At 42.8% G+C, this 14,648-nt stretch overlaps 1 protein-coding gene across 11 annotated transcripts in view; it reads right to left on the reverse strand.

Moving 5' to 3' along the window:
• Positions 1–14,648, reverse strand: part of TMEM63C (transmembrane protein 63C) — a 140,027-nt gene that overhangs the window by 50,930 nt on the left and 74,449 nt on the right. For all 11 annotated transcript variants that reach the window (XM_033951573.1, XM_033951569.1, XM_033951570.1 and 8 more), the window contains 2 exons: positions 8,305–8,413; positions 6,483–6,556 (listed from right to left, as the gene is read on the reverse strand). In XM_033951573.1, coding sequence (XP_033807464.1) covers positions 6,483–6,556; positions 8,305–8,413 — 183 coding nt within the window. The remainder of the gene's footprint in view (positions 1–6,482; positions 6,557–8,304; positions 8,414–14,648) is intronic.

Consider the following 14,648-nt stretch of genomic DNA (forward strand, 5'->3'; position numbering starts at 1 on the left):
AATCCATCGGGTTTTCAGCTTATGCATATGCTGATGACATCCAACTCCTTCATCCTATTGACCCTTCTGATTCTAACGATATCACTTCCATTAACCTTAAATTAGTTAAAGTTTATGATTGGCTAATCGCAAACATGCTCTCATTAAGCATCACAAAAACTAGTACCGTTCTTTTTCCTTGGAAGAAAGGTCTGCAATTAGTCTCACCAATTATCGATCAAATCCCGCTTGAATCTACTTCAACAGTAAAAATCTTAGGTGTACTCATCGACAACAATAACATCAAAGAACAAGATTCCACTATCACATGCACTTTACATTATGGGGAGAGTACAGGCAAAGTGTCCAGAATTTTGAAAAAATACTGGCATATGGTAACCTTACTTCCAGCTTTTCAGGACGCTCGATTGCAAATAGCACTTAAGTGACATCGCAATTTGAAAGAAATTTGATGTCCTGCAATTCTTAGTTCCCCAAAAGTAAAAGAAAATGATGGGGGACATTTAGCCTGTGGTCACTATAGAACATGTGACATTACTCTTTCCCTTACTGAGTTTGTGAACCCAAAACCACATGCACCAAAGATTATGTGGTATATTGTTTCATCTGTGCTTGTGGTAAACTATACATTGGACAAACATCAAGGCAATTTCGCTTAAGAGTGAATGAACATAGGAGCACCATTACGAGGGGGGTACTAAATGCCCCAATGGTGCAGCATTGTATACAGTACAATCATGAATTCAAAGATCTGAAATGTTTTGTGTTGGATCATATAACAGCGAATCAACGTGGAGGGAACAGAAAGCTAGGGCTTCTGAGGCGGAAACAACGTTGGATTTTTCAACTAAAATCAATACAACCTCATGGTTTAAATGCTTCAATTGATTGGATTCATTTTTACTAACTTATACCTGGTTATTTTTAGCTTTTAGTTTTTTTGATACACTGCCACTGTTCCTTTAAATCTGTTCTGGGTATGCTGGTCACATGACGGTTTTCATGTGACCAACTGAGCCTTTTTAATGACGCTGCAGTACCATTTTTTTCACTATATGAGACTCCCAGCATTAGTAAATAGCAGATTTGGGAAGCTTTAATTCTGATGATGATATAGGATGTTGTTTTTGAATTTCGTGCTCTTATGATTCTGTTTTTGTGTTTCCTTAGAGCCCTGAAGAAATGATTTTGCAATCATGAAACGTAGGCCTTCGTTGGCTGTTTGGAGAGGAAGTTTTCACTAGTGGCTGTACCACACTATCAACCCTGTCTGCCGTGAATCTGGAGAGACCACCTGAACGACCGATAGTCTCTACTAGAGGATCGGTTCTGGAACCTCTCTCTCAATTAGTAGAAAAGTTCTTGCAGAAAGCAGTTCAATTGATACTTTCTTATATTAAAGATAGTTCTCATATGATTAATATGATGGAAGATTGTACTTCAATTAGGGAGGGTGATTTTTTAGTAACTATGAATGTAGCAGCCCTGTATACGAATATTCCGCAGGGTGAAGCTTTGACAGTGATTGCTGATACATTGCAGGAGATGAATGATGGTCAACAGTGATTATCAAATGAATTTCTGTTACAAATGGCAGAATTAGTGATTAAGAGAAATTATTTCTGGTTTAAAGGCTCATTTTTTGAGCAAGTCCATTGGGTTGCTATGGGGGCTACCCTAGTCCTCTTGGTTTCCCTGTACATGGCGAAATTTGAAAAACAGATCATCTACACTTCCCACTTTTTTAGTAAGATCTGGTGTTGCAAACGGTTTTTGGATGATATAGTTTTTTTTGTGGATTGGAACTATGGATGAATTATTGGATTTTTCTAAATGGATTAATGAAGAGAGAATGATAACTTGAAATTTGAGATTAAATTTGATCTATTATCTATTGAATTTCTGGATCTATTGATTATGAAAAATCAGAATAGGTTGAATATAACTCTATACCGGAAATCAATAGAGAGAAATACATTGTTGGCATCCATAGTTTCCAATTAATCAATTTCTCCGGCTTCGGAGAATCTGTACCTCCCTTCAAGATTTTAAGAAAGAATCAAAAATTATGGAGGAAAGATCCATTTCTCAGGGGTATCCTAAGAGTTCAGTTAGAAAAGCCTATTTAAAAGCTGGGTACGCTCAGCGACAGTTATTGTTGCAATATAGGAACACTGAAGAATTTGATCGTGTAGTATCTGTGCTTCCTTTTTCTACACTGGCTAAGGAATGTGTAACATCTATTAAGCAACATTGGCATGTGGTACAATTGCACCCGATTCTAAAAGAACTTCCTAGTTTTGCCTATAAGAGTTCTAAAAATATAGGGGAGTTGATCTGCAAGGTTAAAAAAGAGGTAAAGGGTCCAAGATGGCGGATGGATAGGTCAGCTGAGCGGTTCGGTGCCACTGTTTGTGCGAGTTTCTTAGATTTCCATTGGTCCGAAAGAAGAAATTACCTGCTAGGATGCCGAAGAGGAGGGGCCGTAGTTCTGCTGCAGCCTCGCGGCGACCTGGCCCAGCCCAAATCAACAACATCGATGAGCTCCTGCGCCGAATGCAGGGAATGTCAGCGGCGTCGGCAATCCCATTGGAGACGCCCTGTAGCGAGGCAGTGACGATCTCCCCGGGACTTGAAACTCACTGAATCCCGACGTAAGATCGGCCCCCCCTCTCCCTCAGACCGCCAGCTCTCCGCGGGAGGAGGAGCTATCGGAAGGTGGTGTGCTCTCTCCCCTGGAGGCCTTGGACATCGAACCGGGGAGTTTGGATTTGGACTCTCTACAGTTGCAGAAGAGTCCTTTGGAGCCTGAGGGGTTTGTTCAGAGGGGGACCTGTGAACGGGAGAGTCGCCAGCAAGAGAAGAAGCCGACTGGTGAGGATGTTAAATTTCAACATGAAAAATCTTTTCTGACATTAAAGAAACCTCAAGAGGTAACTCTGGATGCCATTTGGGATCTCGTGGCTGACCTGGCCAAGTTAATTAAGCCCCAATTGGAACAAAAAGTAAAGATTCAAGAAGCTGATATTAAAAATCTTAAAACTGAATTACAAGAACTTAAAAAGTCTAGTATTACCTCTAAACAGATTGGTGAGAGATAATATAAATCTGAGAAGGAAAGTGGAGAATTTAGAAAATTTATCTCGTAATAATAACCTCAGATTGATTAACTTTCCCAGAGTAGCAACAACAACTCCTAGAGACATGTTAAAATGTTATTTGACAGAAGTCTTAGAGATTTCAGAGGAATTGTTGCCACCATTTACCCAGGTTTATTATTTGCCTATACGGAGAGAAAAAAACAGCAAGCGGAAAAATTACAAGATGAGCAATAGCCAACTAATATTACAATGTTACTGGAACGCTCAGATAGGGAAATGGCAGAACCGGCAACACTTCTTACAGTGGCATTGGCACCAGACAAAAACTGGTTGCTTAGACTTTTCTTTAAAAATAAATTAAAAGAATTTCTTGGATACAGGATACAAATGTTTCCAGATCTGGCACGAGACACACAAAAACGTCGACGTGAATTTTTGACTTTAAAAACCGGGTGTTACTTCTTTAGGGGCAACCTTTTTTCTTCGTCACCCATGTAAATGCGTGATACAGTATCAAATGCAAAAATATGTTTTTTAGGATCCTACCCAACTGACATCTTTCATGACGGCCGCTCGTCTGAGAGCAGAGATAGAATGATTGCTCATTGTTTGAATTTGGACATTTTCCTTCAGTTGACCATGTTCTACATTTTCTTTTTTTCATTGTCATTTATGTCTTTTTAAATAACTCGTTGAATCTAAATCTTGCATCTCATTATTATAGAGGACTTGAGTTAAAGTTAAGTTTTAATTTAAATTTGTTATTATGATTATGCTTGTTTGTGCCGAGCTCCACAACATCCGTGGAGGTGATGCGGTATATAAACTTAAGGTTTAGTTTAGTTTATGTTATTATAATGTACATTTGCTTATTTACTTAACTCAACTTTTCTGTACAAGTGGATGCTTGATAATATTTATCTGAAAATCTGATAAATAAATAAAAAAGAGGTAAAAGCTGATGATACGCTGATTTATGGCACCCACACGAGTTGTAGTGGCTACCAGTGGTGTGAGTCTAACATTTAAGGCCCTATGTAGACGGACCTGGAGTCTGGGCGTAAGATCTTTTCTAAGAAAGTAACAAATTGTAATAGCAGTAAAAAAATCTACGTGGGCAGAACCAGCAGACCCATCAGGATCCGTCTTAATGAACACAAATCACGTATAACAACCAAGAACGAGCAAGCCCCAGTTGAGGATCACTGGCTAGAAAAACAACATACCCTAGCAGTCTTCAAATGGCGAGTAATAGATCAGATTGAGGTCGGGTGGTGACAGGGAGCAGAAATGGATCTTTACATTAAACACAGTTCTACCAGCCGGATTGAATGCTGAATTCGAATGGATGACGTTGGTTTGAAAGGAGGAGTGTCTGTGGGTGAGTTCTGTGATTGGATGAATGAGTAACGAATGGGAAATAAGAGAGGAATTAGAAACGCCGCGGCCATTTTAGACATACACAGAGATAGTGGTGAGTTTATGTTCTTTAAGAACTTTAACCATGTTGAAGCATATAATTGATGACTTTACAGATATAGAATTGTTCGGTATGCTGAATATTGTATTGCAGTGGAATTATCTTTGAAACAGCATATAATGCGAAACGCTGAATTCACGTCGGAGCCCCATTCAGTGTATCTGCTTAAAGATGAGATAAGTTTTTCACTAAATCTAACTGAGATATTTATTTAAATTATAACTGAAGTCAAGAAAATTGCTCTCTAGGCCGATGAGGAGCTCTAGTGTTCCATGAACCAGAACACTCAAGTGTAGCCGCTGAGGTCATAGAAGTTTGATGAAATGACTCTACAATGACTATGGAAAGATGAAATAGTATATAATTTCTGTAAACTCAAAAGTGGTATTGATAATAACTAAATATAATAGAGTGAGGCATGAACTGTATTGATTATTGACTGTGTTTTGAATGCAACATGTGAGTACATATGTGTCTTTATGACCCACTTCATGTGAAGAAGGTATACCATATATATTCAGCAGTTTTGGGACTACAAATGGTCAAAAATGTTGTTGTCGAGCTGAAAATAGATGCAACATTGCTCCCTCCCTTCCCTCTACCTCTGGGTCCGACATTGCTTTCCCCCCCACATTATCCAGCATCAATCTCATGCCCCCTCCCTGTGCATGGGCGGTATCTCTCCCTCCCATCCCTCTACCTGCCTGAAGTTTGAAATCTCAATCCACCCCCCAACCCGCTGGGCCCCTTCAAATATATTGTTTATTAAATTTAATATACAGCCTTTTTTAGGAGTGAAATCAAGGCAGTTTACAGTAAATCAAAACCTACAACTTGAGTAATTGACAGGAAAGAGGCAGCCATTCATTGCAAGGAGTCTTTAGAATGCCTGGACTGCCTTTGGCTCTCTCTGAGCTGTCCTGCCCAGAGCAGGCCGAAGGCAGCCCGGCTATATCACTGCTTTATAGAAGAGAAATGGAGGGAGAGACACTGGACTGGGCTACCGACGGGGGATGGGTGGAATTCATTTCATGTGCCACTATGGGAAACAACAATCCTGGTGTCTCGAAGGCATTTGGGAGTCAAAGTTTCCAGACTTATACAAGAGCATATGTTAAATGGCTGTGTGTAGTTTCTGCATGCATTTAAAACATACCCACCCCCCTCACAGTGGCCTAGTGAGTGTAGGAGGTGCCTGGGGCAGTGGCACCCCCCACCCCCTCCTCTACACCCTCTCGCTCCTTCCCTGCCCTCCCTGCGCCTACCCTTCCCCCTTCCCTCTTTAAATCTTCACCAGTGTGAGCAAATTCTCTGGCCTCCTACTTGCGCCAGCATTGACTTTCCCTCTGACATCACTTCCTGGCTCCGTGACCAGGAAGTGATTTTAGAGGGGAGCCAGGCCAGCGTCAGCAGCAGGCTGGAGAAGTGGCTCGTACTGGCGAAGATTTAAAGAGGTAAGAGGGGGAAGAGAGGGCGCAAGTGTGGAATGAGGGTAGAGGAGGGTGTGGGGTGGTATGCCCCCCCCCGCCTCCCCTTACCTTGTCACTGCACCCCAACCATACCTACAGGAACACCTATGCACGAATTGCATAAAATCTTAGAGATCATTTTATAGCTATTTTCCACCTGTAAAAAATAGGATTGAAGTGTAAGTTACTCTATATAATTATTCCCTATTTTTCTAACTTGGGATCCATGAACACTGAGGGGTCTACGCAGGTACTCTTGAGTATCGCCTATATAATTAAATGCCTCCCGGGCTGAACACTGGACCATTTATTTCAAAGAACACTCTGAGGACGCCTTAATCTTTATGGGCCTTCGCTTTCTGCAGCCCAGTCAGGATCCCTTATACCGCCTGGTCTCCCAGTCCCAGTCTTTCAAGCTGCGTTTCTACTTACTGGAAATGCTTAATGACCAGAGAGGGGTCCGAGATCTCCTTTGGGATTCTGGTGATCATGAGAGTCCGAGCAACCTGCCAGTGAGGAAGAGGAGGATGAAGTCAGACGCGGACACAAGCGATCATGGTAAGGGAAACTGTGACGGTGGAGGTGCATGGGCATTGAGGGTGGAGGGTGCATGGGCAGATCTGGGAACACTCTGGGTTTCACCCCGAGACTCTAGGAATATGCCGAAACCCCTGAAAGTCCCAGGGGCTAGTGCTCCAACCCTGATCATGCAAGCAGTGGTTAGAGGAAGCGAAGGGGAAGGCTGGAGGAAAGCAGAGCAATGTTTTCTGTTCTGCTGGGTCTGCTCTAGCCTTGCTCTTTCCTCTCCTGTCCCCAGTCCCAGGATCAGTAGGCAGCGTTCTTCTTCTTCTTACCCTTACTAATCAGCTCACTGGGCAGCAGCAGTTTAACGAAAGTGAATTTAATGTTAAATATTCAGATTGTATTTTATTCTCTATTACTGGCAGCAGTCAGTGGTTTTAACACCTCTGACGGCTGTGGGCTGAATTAGATCTGACTATTCTATGCCAGGTGACATCCGGGAGCTGGCATTGACTATCCAAGGGGTTCGGCTGACCTGGAAGTCACGTGATACAGGTCGATATTCAGTGCAGCCACCTTCGTACCTAACTGGGGAGAGGTGGGACTGCATTTCGTGTGGTCCTATCTGTCCAGTTACGTGTACAGATATTGGCACTGAATGTTTAATCTTCTGCCTCCATCCTGACCCTATCCTCGGACCACACCGGCAATGTCCAGATTATGCCGGGGCATTCAGAGATGCTACTCAGCAGCAACCAAATATTGCTGGACAGCCAGCGGAGAGAGATTTTAACTTCTCTTGCCAGTTAAAATAAAACGTTCTCAGTATCGACCCCAGAATATTAAATGACAATCTTCTGTACTGAGCGATGGTGCAATTATTTAAAAAAAGGGTCAAAGAAGGGTAATCAAAATGAAAAGGTGGGTGGAATGGCTGACATATGAGGGAGAGCTGGTCAGCCTGGAGAACAAGGCCGGAGAGAGGGGAGATGACAGCAGTCTCAATTCCCATGGCAACCAGACAGTCTTCACCCTCCTGTCACTACTCTCGCCCCTTTCAAGCTCGCTCTCCCTTGATTTTCTTAATCCCCCTCCCTTAATATTTTCTGCAGAGGAGCTATTCAGTTCTCTGCTAGCACCGTATGACTCTGACCACGAGGTGCTCCAATTCCTTCACTCTCTTTCAGCCATGTTTGAGGAGTACTTGGTTCAAACTTACAGAGAGACACAGATGTTTAGACGCACAGCCAGTGGGAAGGCTGGGGACAAGGTGGATCGACAGAATCTTTCATTCATATCCCACAAAACGGTACATTCACAGTGAATTATATCATGAATACATAATTCAAATGATCAAATCAGCAAACATTAATCTCCTCCCAATTTACTAAATTATAAACTCTCTCCCCCTTTTATGAAGCCTTGTTAGGTTTTTTTATCGCTGGCAATAAAAAAGTCTAATGCGGCTTCGTAAAAGAGGGAGTGGGAGTCTTTAATGAAGATTACATGTAGAATTTGTCATCAGGGAACCCAATTCAGCCGCCTGATAGGAAAGCGTTCGTCCTACATATCTCGTGGGTGCATCCACTCGCCGAAGGAAACAGAAAGAAATCAGCATTACGTAAAGATTGAACTGAACTATTCAATTCAGTGATCCCCGTTCAGGGGCAACGAGGGCCTCTACTGGCCCTTGAACCTTGCAACGAAGGCCACTGGTCTACGCGCTTCTCACCTTCTCGTCTTCCTTGTACTGCAGCTGCTTGGAGTGATGAGCCACGCAAACCACGCTCAGGATGAAGTAGAGGAGTGAGAAGATGCTGTGCAACCAGAGCAGCCGGTCCCTGCAGGGAGTGGAGAGAGGAAGAGAGGATATCAATCTCCATTTCGATGATTATAAAGATTTAGTTTCCATCGTTTTGAAAAGAATCCACTCAAGGTGAAACTGGTTTACGGCAATTTATAATTATAGGGACAGTCTGACCATGATAAAACGCTGAAATGTCAGCACAGTGCACAACAGTGAAAGGAACAAGCCGAGAGAAAAACTGGGCATAACAAAGGAGGTGAAACAGATAAAAGTGGGTTAAGCAATTAGGGTTACCATAGGGTCCCCTGGATGTCTCAATCCCTCCTTCTTTTCCTGGAGCTCTTTGGTAACCCTAGAAAGCTATTCCTGCTGACGTGTGCAGCTGATCTCAGCTAGTCAGTCAGGAACCACCAGGATTTCACAAGCTTTCTGAAGTAGTGTAGGTATATAACCAAACCTCATATTTGGGGGGATGCGCCACACAATTTTGCCAGACCCACACCCATATACCTGAGCTGGCAGGGGTCCCATTGTGCTGGCCAAACATCCTCCTGCCATGTAGATGCACGAGGGAAGCCCTCTCCCCGCACATGCGCAAAACCCAGGCGGGCCTCCCTCGTGCAACCGAGCAAGCACGGGGAAGGGGGTTGGCCAGTGTGGCAGTGGCAGCCCAGGAATAGTGCTGTTGATTACTCTGCTGTGCAGGAGGAGGACTTCTGCTGGCGGGGCCCATGCCCAAATTGAGAGGGCGCAGACAACCAAGACCCCCCATGGCTATTCCACTGAAGTAGCTGCAGTCTTGTGATGTGCAAAGTCTTCCTGGGAACAAGGTCCCATCACATGATTTTCTCCTTGGGAGGACTTTGGAAATCTCAAAGGTATGTCACTGAGAGCGACATGGGGGAAGCCACGGCTTGCCCTGGATCGGTAGCATGGAATGTTGCTACTCTTTGGGATTCTGGAATCTTGCTATTCTTTGAGATTCTGTATGGAATGTTGCCACTCCTTGGGTTTTGGGCTAGATGGACCATTGGTCTGATCAAGTAAGGCAGGGGTGCACAACTTCGGCCCTCGCCAGACCAAGTTTTCCCAAATGAATATGCATGAGATCAATATGCATACAATGGAAGCAGTGCAGACAAATAGATCTCATGCAAATTCACTGGAGAAATCCTGAAAACCTGACTGGATTCGGTCTTCGAGGACCGCAGTTGTGCACCCCTGAATTAAGGCTACATAGAATATGACGGCAGAAAAGGGCCTTCGACCCAACAAGTCTGCCCACTCAAATAACCCTCCCCCTAAGTTCTTCTTTGAAGTGAGCCCACATGTTGATCCCATTTGTTCTTAAAGTCAGTCACGTTATTGGCCTCAACTACCTGAAGTGGAAGATCATTCCAACAGTCAACTACCCTTTTGGTGAAGAAGTACTTCCTAGTGTCACCATGAAATCTCCCGCCCCTGATTTTTAGCGGATGCCCTCTTGTCGCTGTAGGTCCTGTAAGGAAAAAGATGTCTTCTTCCACCACAATACGGCCAGTAACGTATTTGAACGTCTCTATCATGTCACCCCTCTCTCTGCGTTCCTCGAGAGAGTATAGCTGCAACTTACCTAGATGTTCTTCATATGGGACATTCTTGAGTCCTGAGACCATCCTGGTGGCCAACCGTTGAACCGATTCTATTCTCAGCACATCCTTCTGATAATGTGGCCTCCAAAATTGCACACAGTATTCCAGATGTGGTCTCACCATCGACCTGTACAGCGGCATTACTACTTCGGGCTTACGGCTGACAAAACTTCTCCGGATGCAACCCAACATTTGTCTAGTCTTGGATGAGGCTTTCTCCACTTGATTGGCTGTCTTCATATCTTCACTAATTCCTGAACGGGTCTTCTTGGCTCTCCCTTGTTTGCAGCTGTGGACCGGATCCCGGTGCCTTACAAGTAAAGACCAAGCAGAAGTGTTTGTTCAGTAGTTCGGCTTTATCAGAGTCCGATTCTGCAAAGTTGCTGTTGGGTTTCCTCAGGCACACTATCCCGTCTGTATTTCTCTTTCTATCATTAACATACCTGAAGAAGGATTTATCCCCTTTTTTAATATTCCTAGCTAAATTTTCTTCCATCCGGAGTTTGGCATTTCTGACCGCTGTTTTAACAGTTCTAGATTTCTCTAGATAAGCTTCTTTGGCTTCTGGTCGTTGTGATTGTTTGTAGGATACAAATGCTCTTTTCTTCTGTTTTACGAGTTCCGAGATCTCTGCAGAGAACCATTGTTTGCTCACGGTTCTTATAAAGAGGTTGGTTCCTTATTTTGTACCTGGGGCAGTGGAGGATGAAGTGACTTGCCCAGGGATTTGATCCCACAAACTCTAGGTGCAGAGGCAGCAGCTCTACCACTAGGCCATGCCTCACCTCTTATTCCTGCTATCCGATCTCCGCTTAGGCCATCAAGTGCATCCTAAGCTCTCTCATTTGTTCTGTCTCATCAACTGATTACATTACATTACATTACATTAGGGATTTCTATTCCGCCATTACCTTGCGGTTCAAGGCGGATCACTTCCAAATCATCTGAGCCCTGTCTCATGTCTTCATTTTCACTCCTTGTTCTTTTAATGACCAATCACCACAGTAGTAAACAGCGCTGCTGGCTTTTCTTTTCAAAACCAAATATTCTGGAATATTCTTCATCAGCTGGAGCTGAATATTCATGTAGGCTGTGGTAATCCACGTAACGCATTTTTTGGTTGATGTAAAAAACTTCTCGATAGTCAAGTGATTGAGAAGAGATTAAGATCAAATTGGATCAAACAATTTTGATTGATTTTGCTTCTTCTGACAGTTGTGTTTTGCTTTATTTTTATGTATGTTTTACTGTGAGATGCTTAAACTTTTCATTCGGAGACAGCGCAAGGCTGTTTGACACCCAAGAGGAACCTTCAACAATGGAGCCCTCACCTCCCCAAATGTTCAGCATCTCGACTTCCCTTCTTTATCCCTCCATAGTCGAGCATCTCCCTTTCTCCAGTCCTTCTCCCCATAGTGTCTGGCATCATCCCTCTTCCCTCCCTCCTCCCCATCCCAAAATTTTCAGCAGCTTCTCTTCCCTTACTTACCGCCTCTGGGGCGGCACCTCAGCACTCAGTGTGCTTATGGAAAACATCATAGTGCAGGGCTCAAAGCCCATTGGATCTCACTCCCTTCCAAAATAAGTAGTTCACAGGGAGTGGGACATATGAATAGCCCTACTGGGACAGACCAATGGTCCATCAAGTCCAGTAGCCTGTTCTCATGGTGGCCAATCCAGGTCGCTATTACCTGGCCAAAACCCATGGAGTAGCAACATTCCATTCAGAATCCTAAAGAATAGCAAGATTCTGGAATCCCAAAGAGTAACAAAAGATTCCTGAACCCCAAGGAGTATCAACATTCCATGCTACTGATCCAGGGCAAGCAGTGGTTGCATTTGATGCTTGCAATTAAAAGTAAAATGTAAAAGTGGAAGGGAGAAGTAAAACTGGGAACAGGATTTTGCTATTGCAAACCTCGTCACGCAAACAGTGGATCATTTCATCTTAAATTTTGCTTTATCCGCAGGTAATAGGTTCCAAGACCTAGCGCGAATGCTATTATAACGGGGTTTGGCATGTCCTGAGCACTGAGCGCTCCCCGCCATGCCCACAGTCCCCCAGTGTACCTCCACAAATCTTCACCGGCAGTGAGCATCTCCTTCCTGCTGCTCACGTCAGCCTCAGCTTCCTTCCTCTGATGTCACTTCCTGGCCCTGTGACCTGGATGTGACTATAAGAACAGTGGAGTTGCCTGAGCCTGGACTGGTTACTGGTCTCCAGCCAAACAGAACCGTGATGAATTGGGTCACTTTAAAGCAAAGATGAAGCTGAATAGACAACATCGTTGCCATACTTTTACTTTTTACTCAAAAAGTATCACATTAGGCAAGAACTTTTTTACATTACCTTAAGTAAATTTTTTAAAATTTGGTTTTCACTGTACTTTTAATTAATTATTAAAATATATATTTATTTTCACTTTGACTTAAGTAGTTTGACCAGGTACTTTGAATAATACTGTTGAACACCAGACACACTTTCACGATTGGACCTGGAGACTTTCCCAGGAACAGAGGCAAAAGTAGTGTGTGTCTGGGACTGATGAGTTCTTCCTTTTGGAAGAGAAAGAAGGAATACATCTTTGTGGGTGATTGTTTACTAGACAACATCAAAAAGCCAAACTCCCCACAGACACGAGAGGCCACTGAAAAGTTCTCAGCCCAACCAAGAAGAGAGTGATGTGGAGGCACTGCTTATGTTCTTATAAGTAATTCCACACTTTTCTTGACACTTTTCCTTTCAATGATATGAAATGAAATTAAAAGTGTCAAGAAAAGTGTGGAGTAACATGTCAGTTTCATGGCTCCACATCATTCTCTTCGTGGTCGGGCTGAGAACTTTTCAGTGGCCCCTCGTATTGTGATGTCATATTGCTTCATTCCACCAATGCCTATGAGCCAACCTCATCGGTGATGTCACAATGGCTTGGTTTCCTTATACTTGTGCCCATTTGCCTCACCGAAACAAAAAAGTGTCAAGAAAAGTGTGGAATAACATTCAGTTCCATGGCTCCACGTCATTCTCTTCTTGGTTGGGATGAGAACTTTTCAGCAGCCCCTCAAAGAGTTTACCCAATAAGTAATAACTGGGGTTAATAATGACACAGGAAGTTATTTACACCAATCACTGGTTCAGCAGATATAAAACACAGCAGAGCAGTAACACCGGTTGCAGCGGATAGAAGGCATTGCAGCCAGACTTTTAGGTTGGTTGAACAAGTAACGTAAGAACGTAAGAACTGCCATACTGGGACAGACCAAAGGTCCATCAAGCCCAGTATCCTGTTTCCAATAGTGGTCCACCCAGGTCACAGGTACCTGGCAAGAACCTAAGGAGTAAAACAGATTTTTTGCTGCTTATCCTAGGAATAATCATCGTTTCAACTCCAGTGTTACGATCATTGAACCAGCCTCCAGTGACGTTCAAAAGCCTCAAGATAGCTTTTGAGCAGAAAATTGTGAGTAACGTCAGTCCACGTGAATGTATGAAAATAAGGGTCATACCTCACCCTCATTTCACTACACCGTACTAACAAGCAGACAATAGGTTTAACTACGTCTGTACAATACTTCCTGGATCAGCATAAATTAGTTATTCTCATTTCACTAGATCTTTCAGCAGATCACCAACTCCTACTTCAAAGGCTAGCTGCTACAGGAATTTCTGAACAGGTCCCAGACTGGTTTACTTCCTATTCTGTCATTTCGTTCAATAACTCTTCATCATCAGTTATCCAAAAATAATTTTGGGATCCCTCAAGGATCCATACTGTCCCCTTTACTCTTGAATATCTATTTGGCACCTCTGCTGACACTATTGATTTTACCACTTACACTTACGCGAATGACCTCCAGATCATCTACCCTATCGATGCCTCCAGCCCCAACGACATTAGCATCATCAATTCTAATCTGGACAAAATAAGTCAATTGCTTCATGAAAACATGCTCTCCTATAATATACTCCTCCTCACTTTTAAAACAAAAAACTCTAACCAACCGGCATTTATAGATAAACTTTTGATCTCTTATTCATCATCCAGGACCCTCCTATCAAATAATCAAAATTTACTCTCCATACCATCAATACTGGAACTATTCTACTCGCAAATCCATCTTTTCAGTTACCGCCCCCTGTCTGTGGAATGCCCTCCCATTAGACGTTCGATTAGAGAACTCGCTTGAAAAATGTAAAGCCAAACTTAAAACCTTCCTCTTTAAAGATGCCTTTATTCTTTAGTAATAGCTTCAGTCTCTTAATTCCTTGATTCATGTGAAGCTTTGAAACATCTAATACTTCTTTTGAAATGATTCCCTTCCTAATGTTTTTGCCACTTCCCATTTACCGTCCTTTTTTATTAATTTTACTTTGATGTATTTTAAACAACCTTTCCCTCCCCTACTTTCCTTCTGTCTCATGTAAGTTAATCCGAATTTTTAATATTTGATAAAATATTGCTTTTATTTACCTATTTTAATTGTCCCTTACAATCTTTTTATATTGTACACCGTCTAGACATTTGTTTTGATAGACAGTATATCAAAAATAAAGAAACTTGAAACTTGCTGTCTCTTAGCTTATCAAAAACAAGTTGTTTGTTATTTCCGTGGAAAGATAACTTACAACTTGCATCT

The sequence above is a fragment of the Geotrypetes seraphini genome, chromosome 7 (genome assembly GCF_902459505.1).
Source record: "Geotrypetes seraphini chromosome 7, aGeoSer1.1, whole genome shotgun sequence".
NCBI lineage: Eukaryota > Metazoa > Chordata > Amphibia > Gymnophiona > Dermophiidae > Geotrypetes > Geotrypetes seraphini.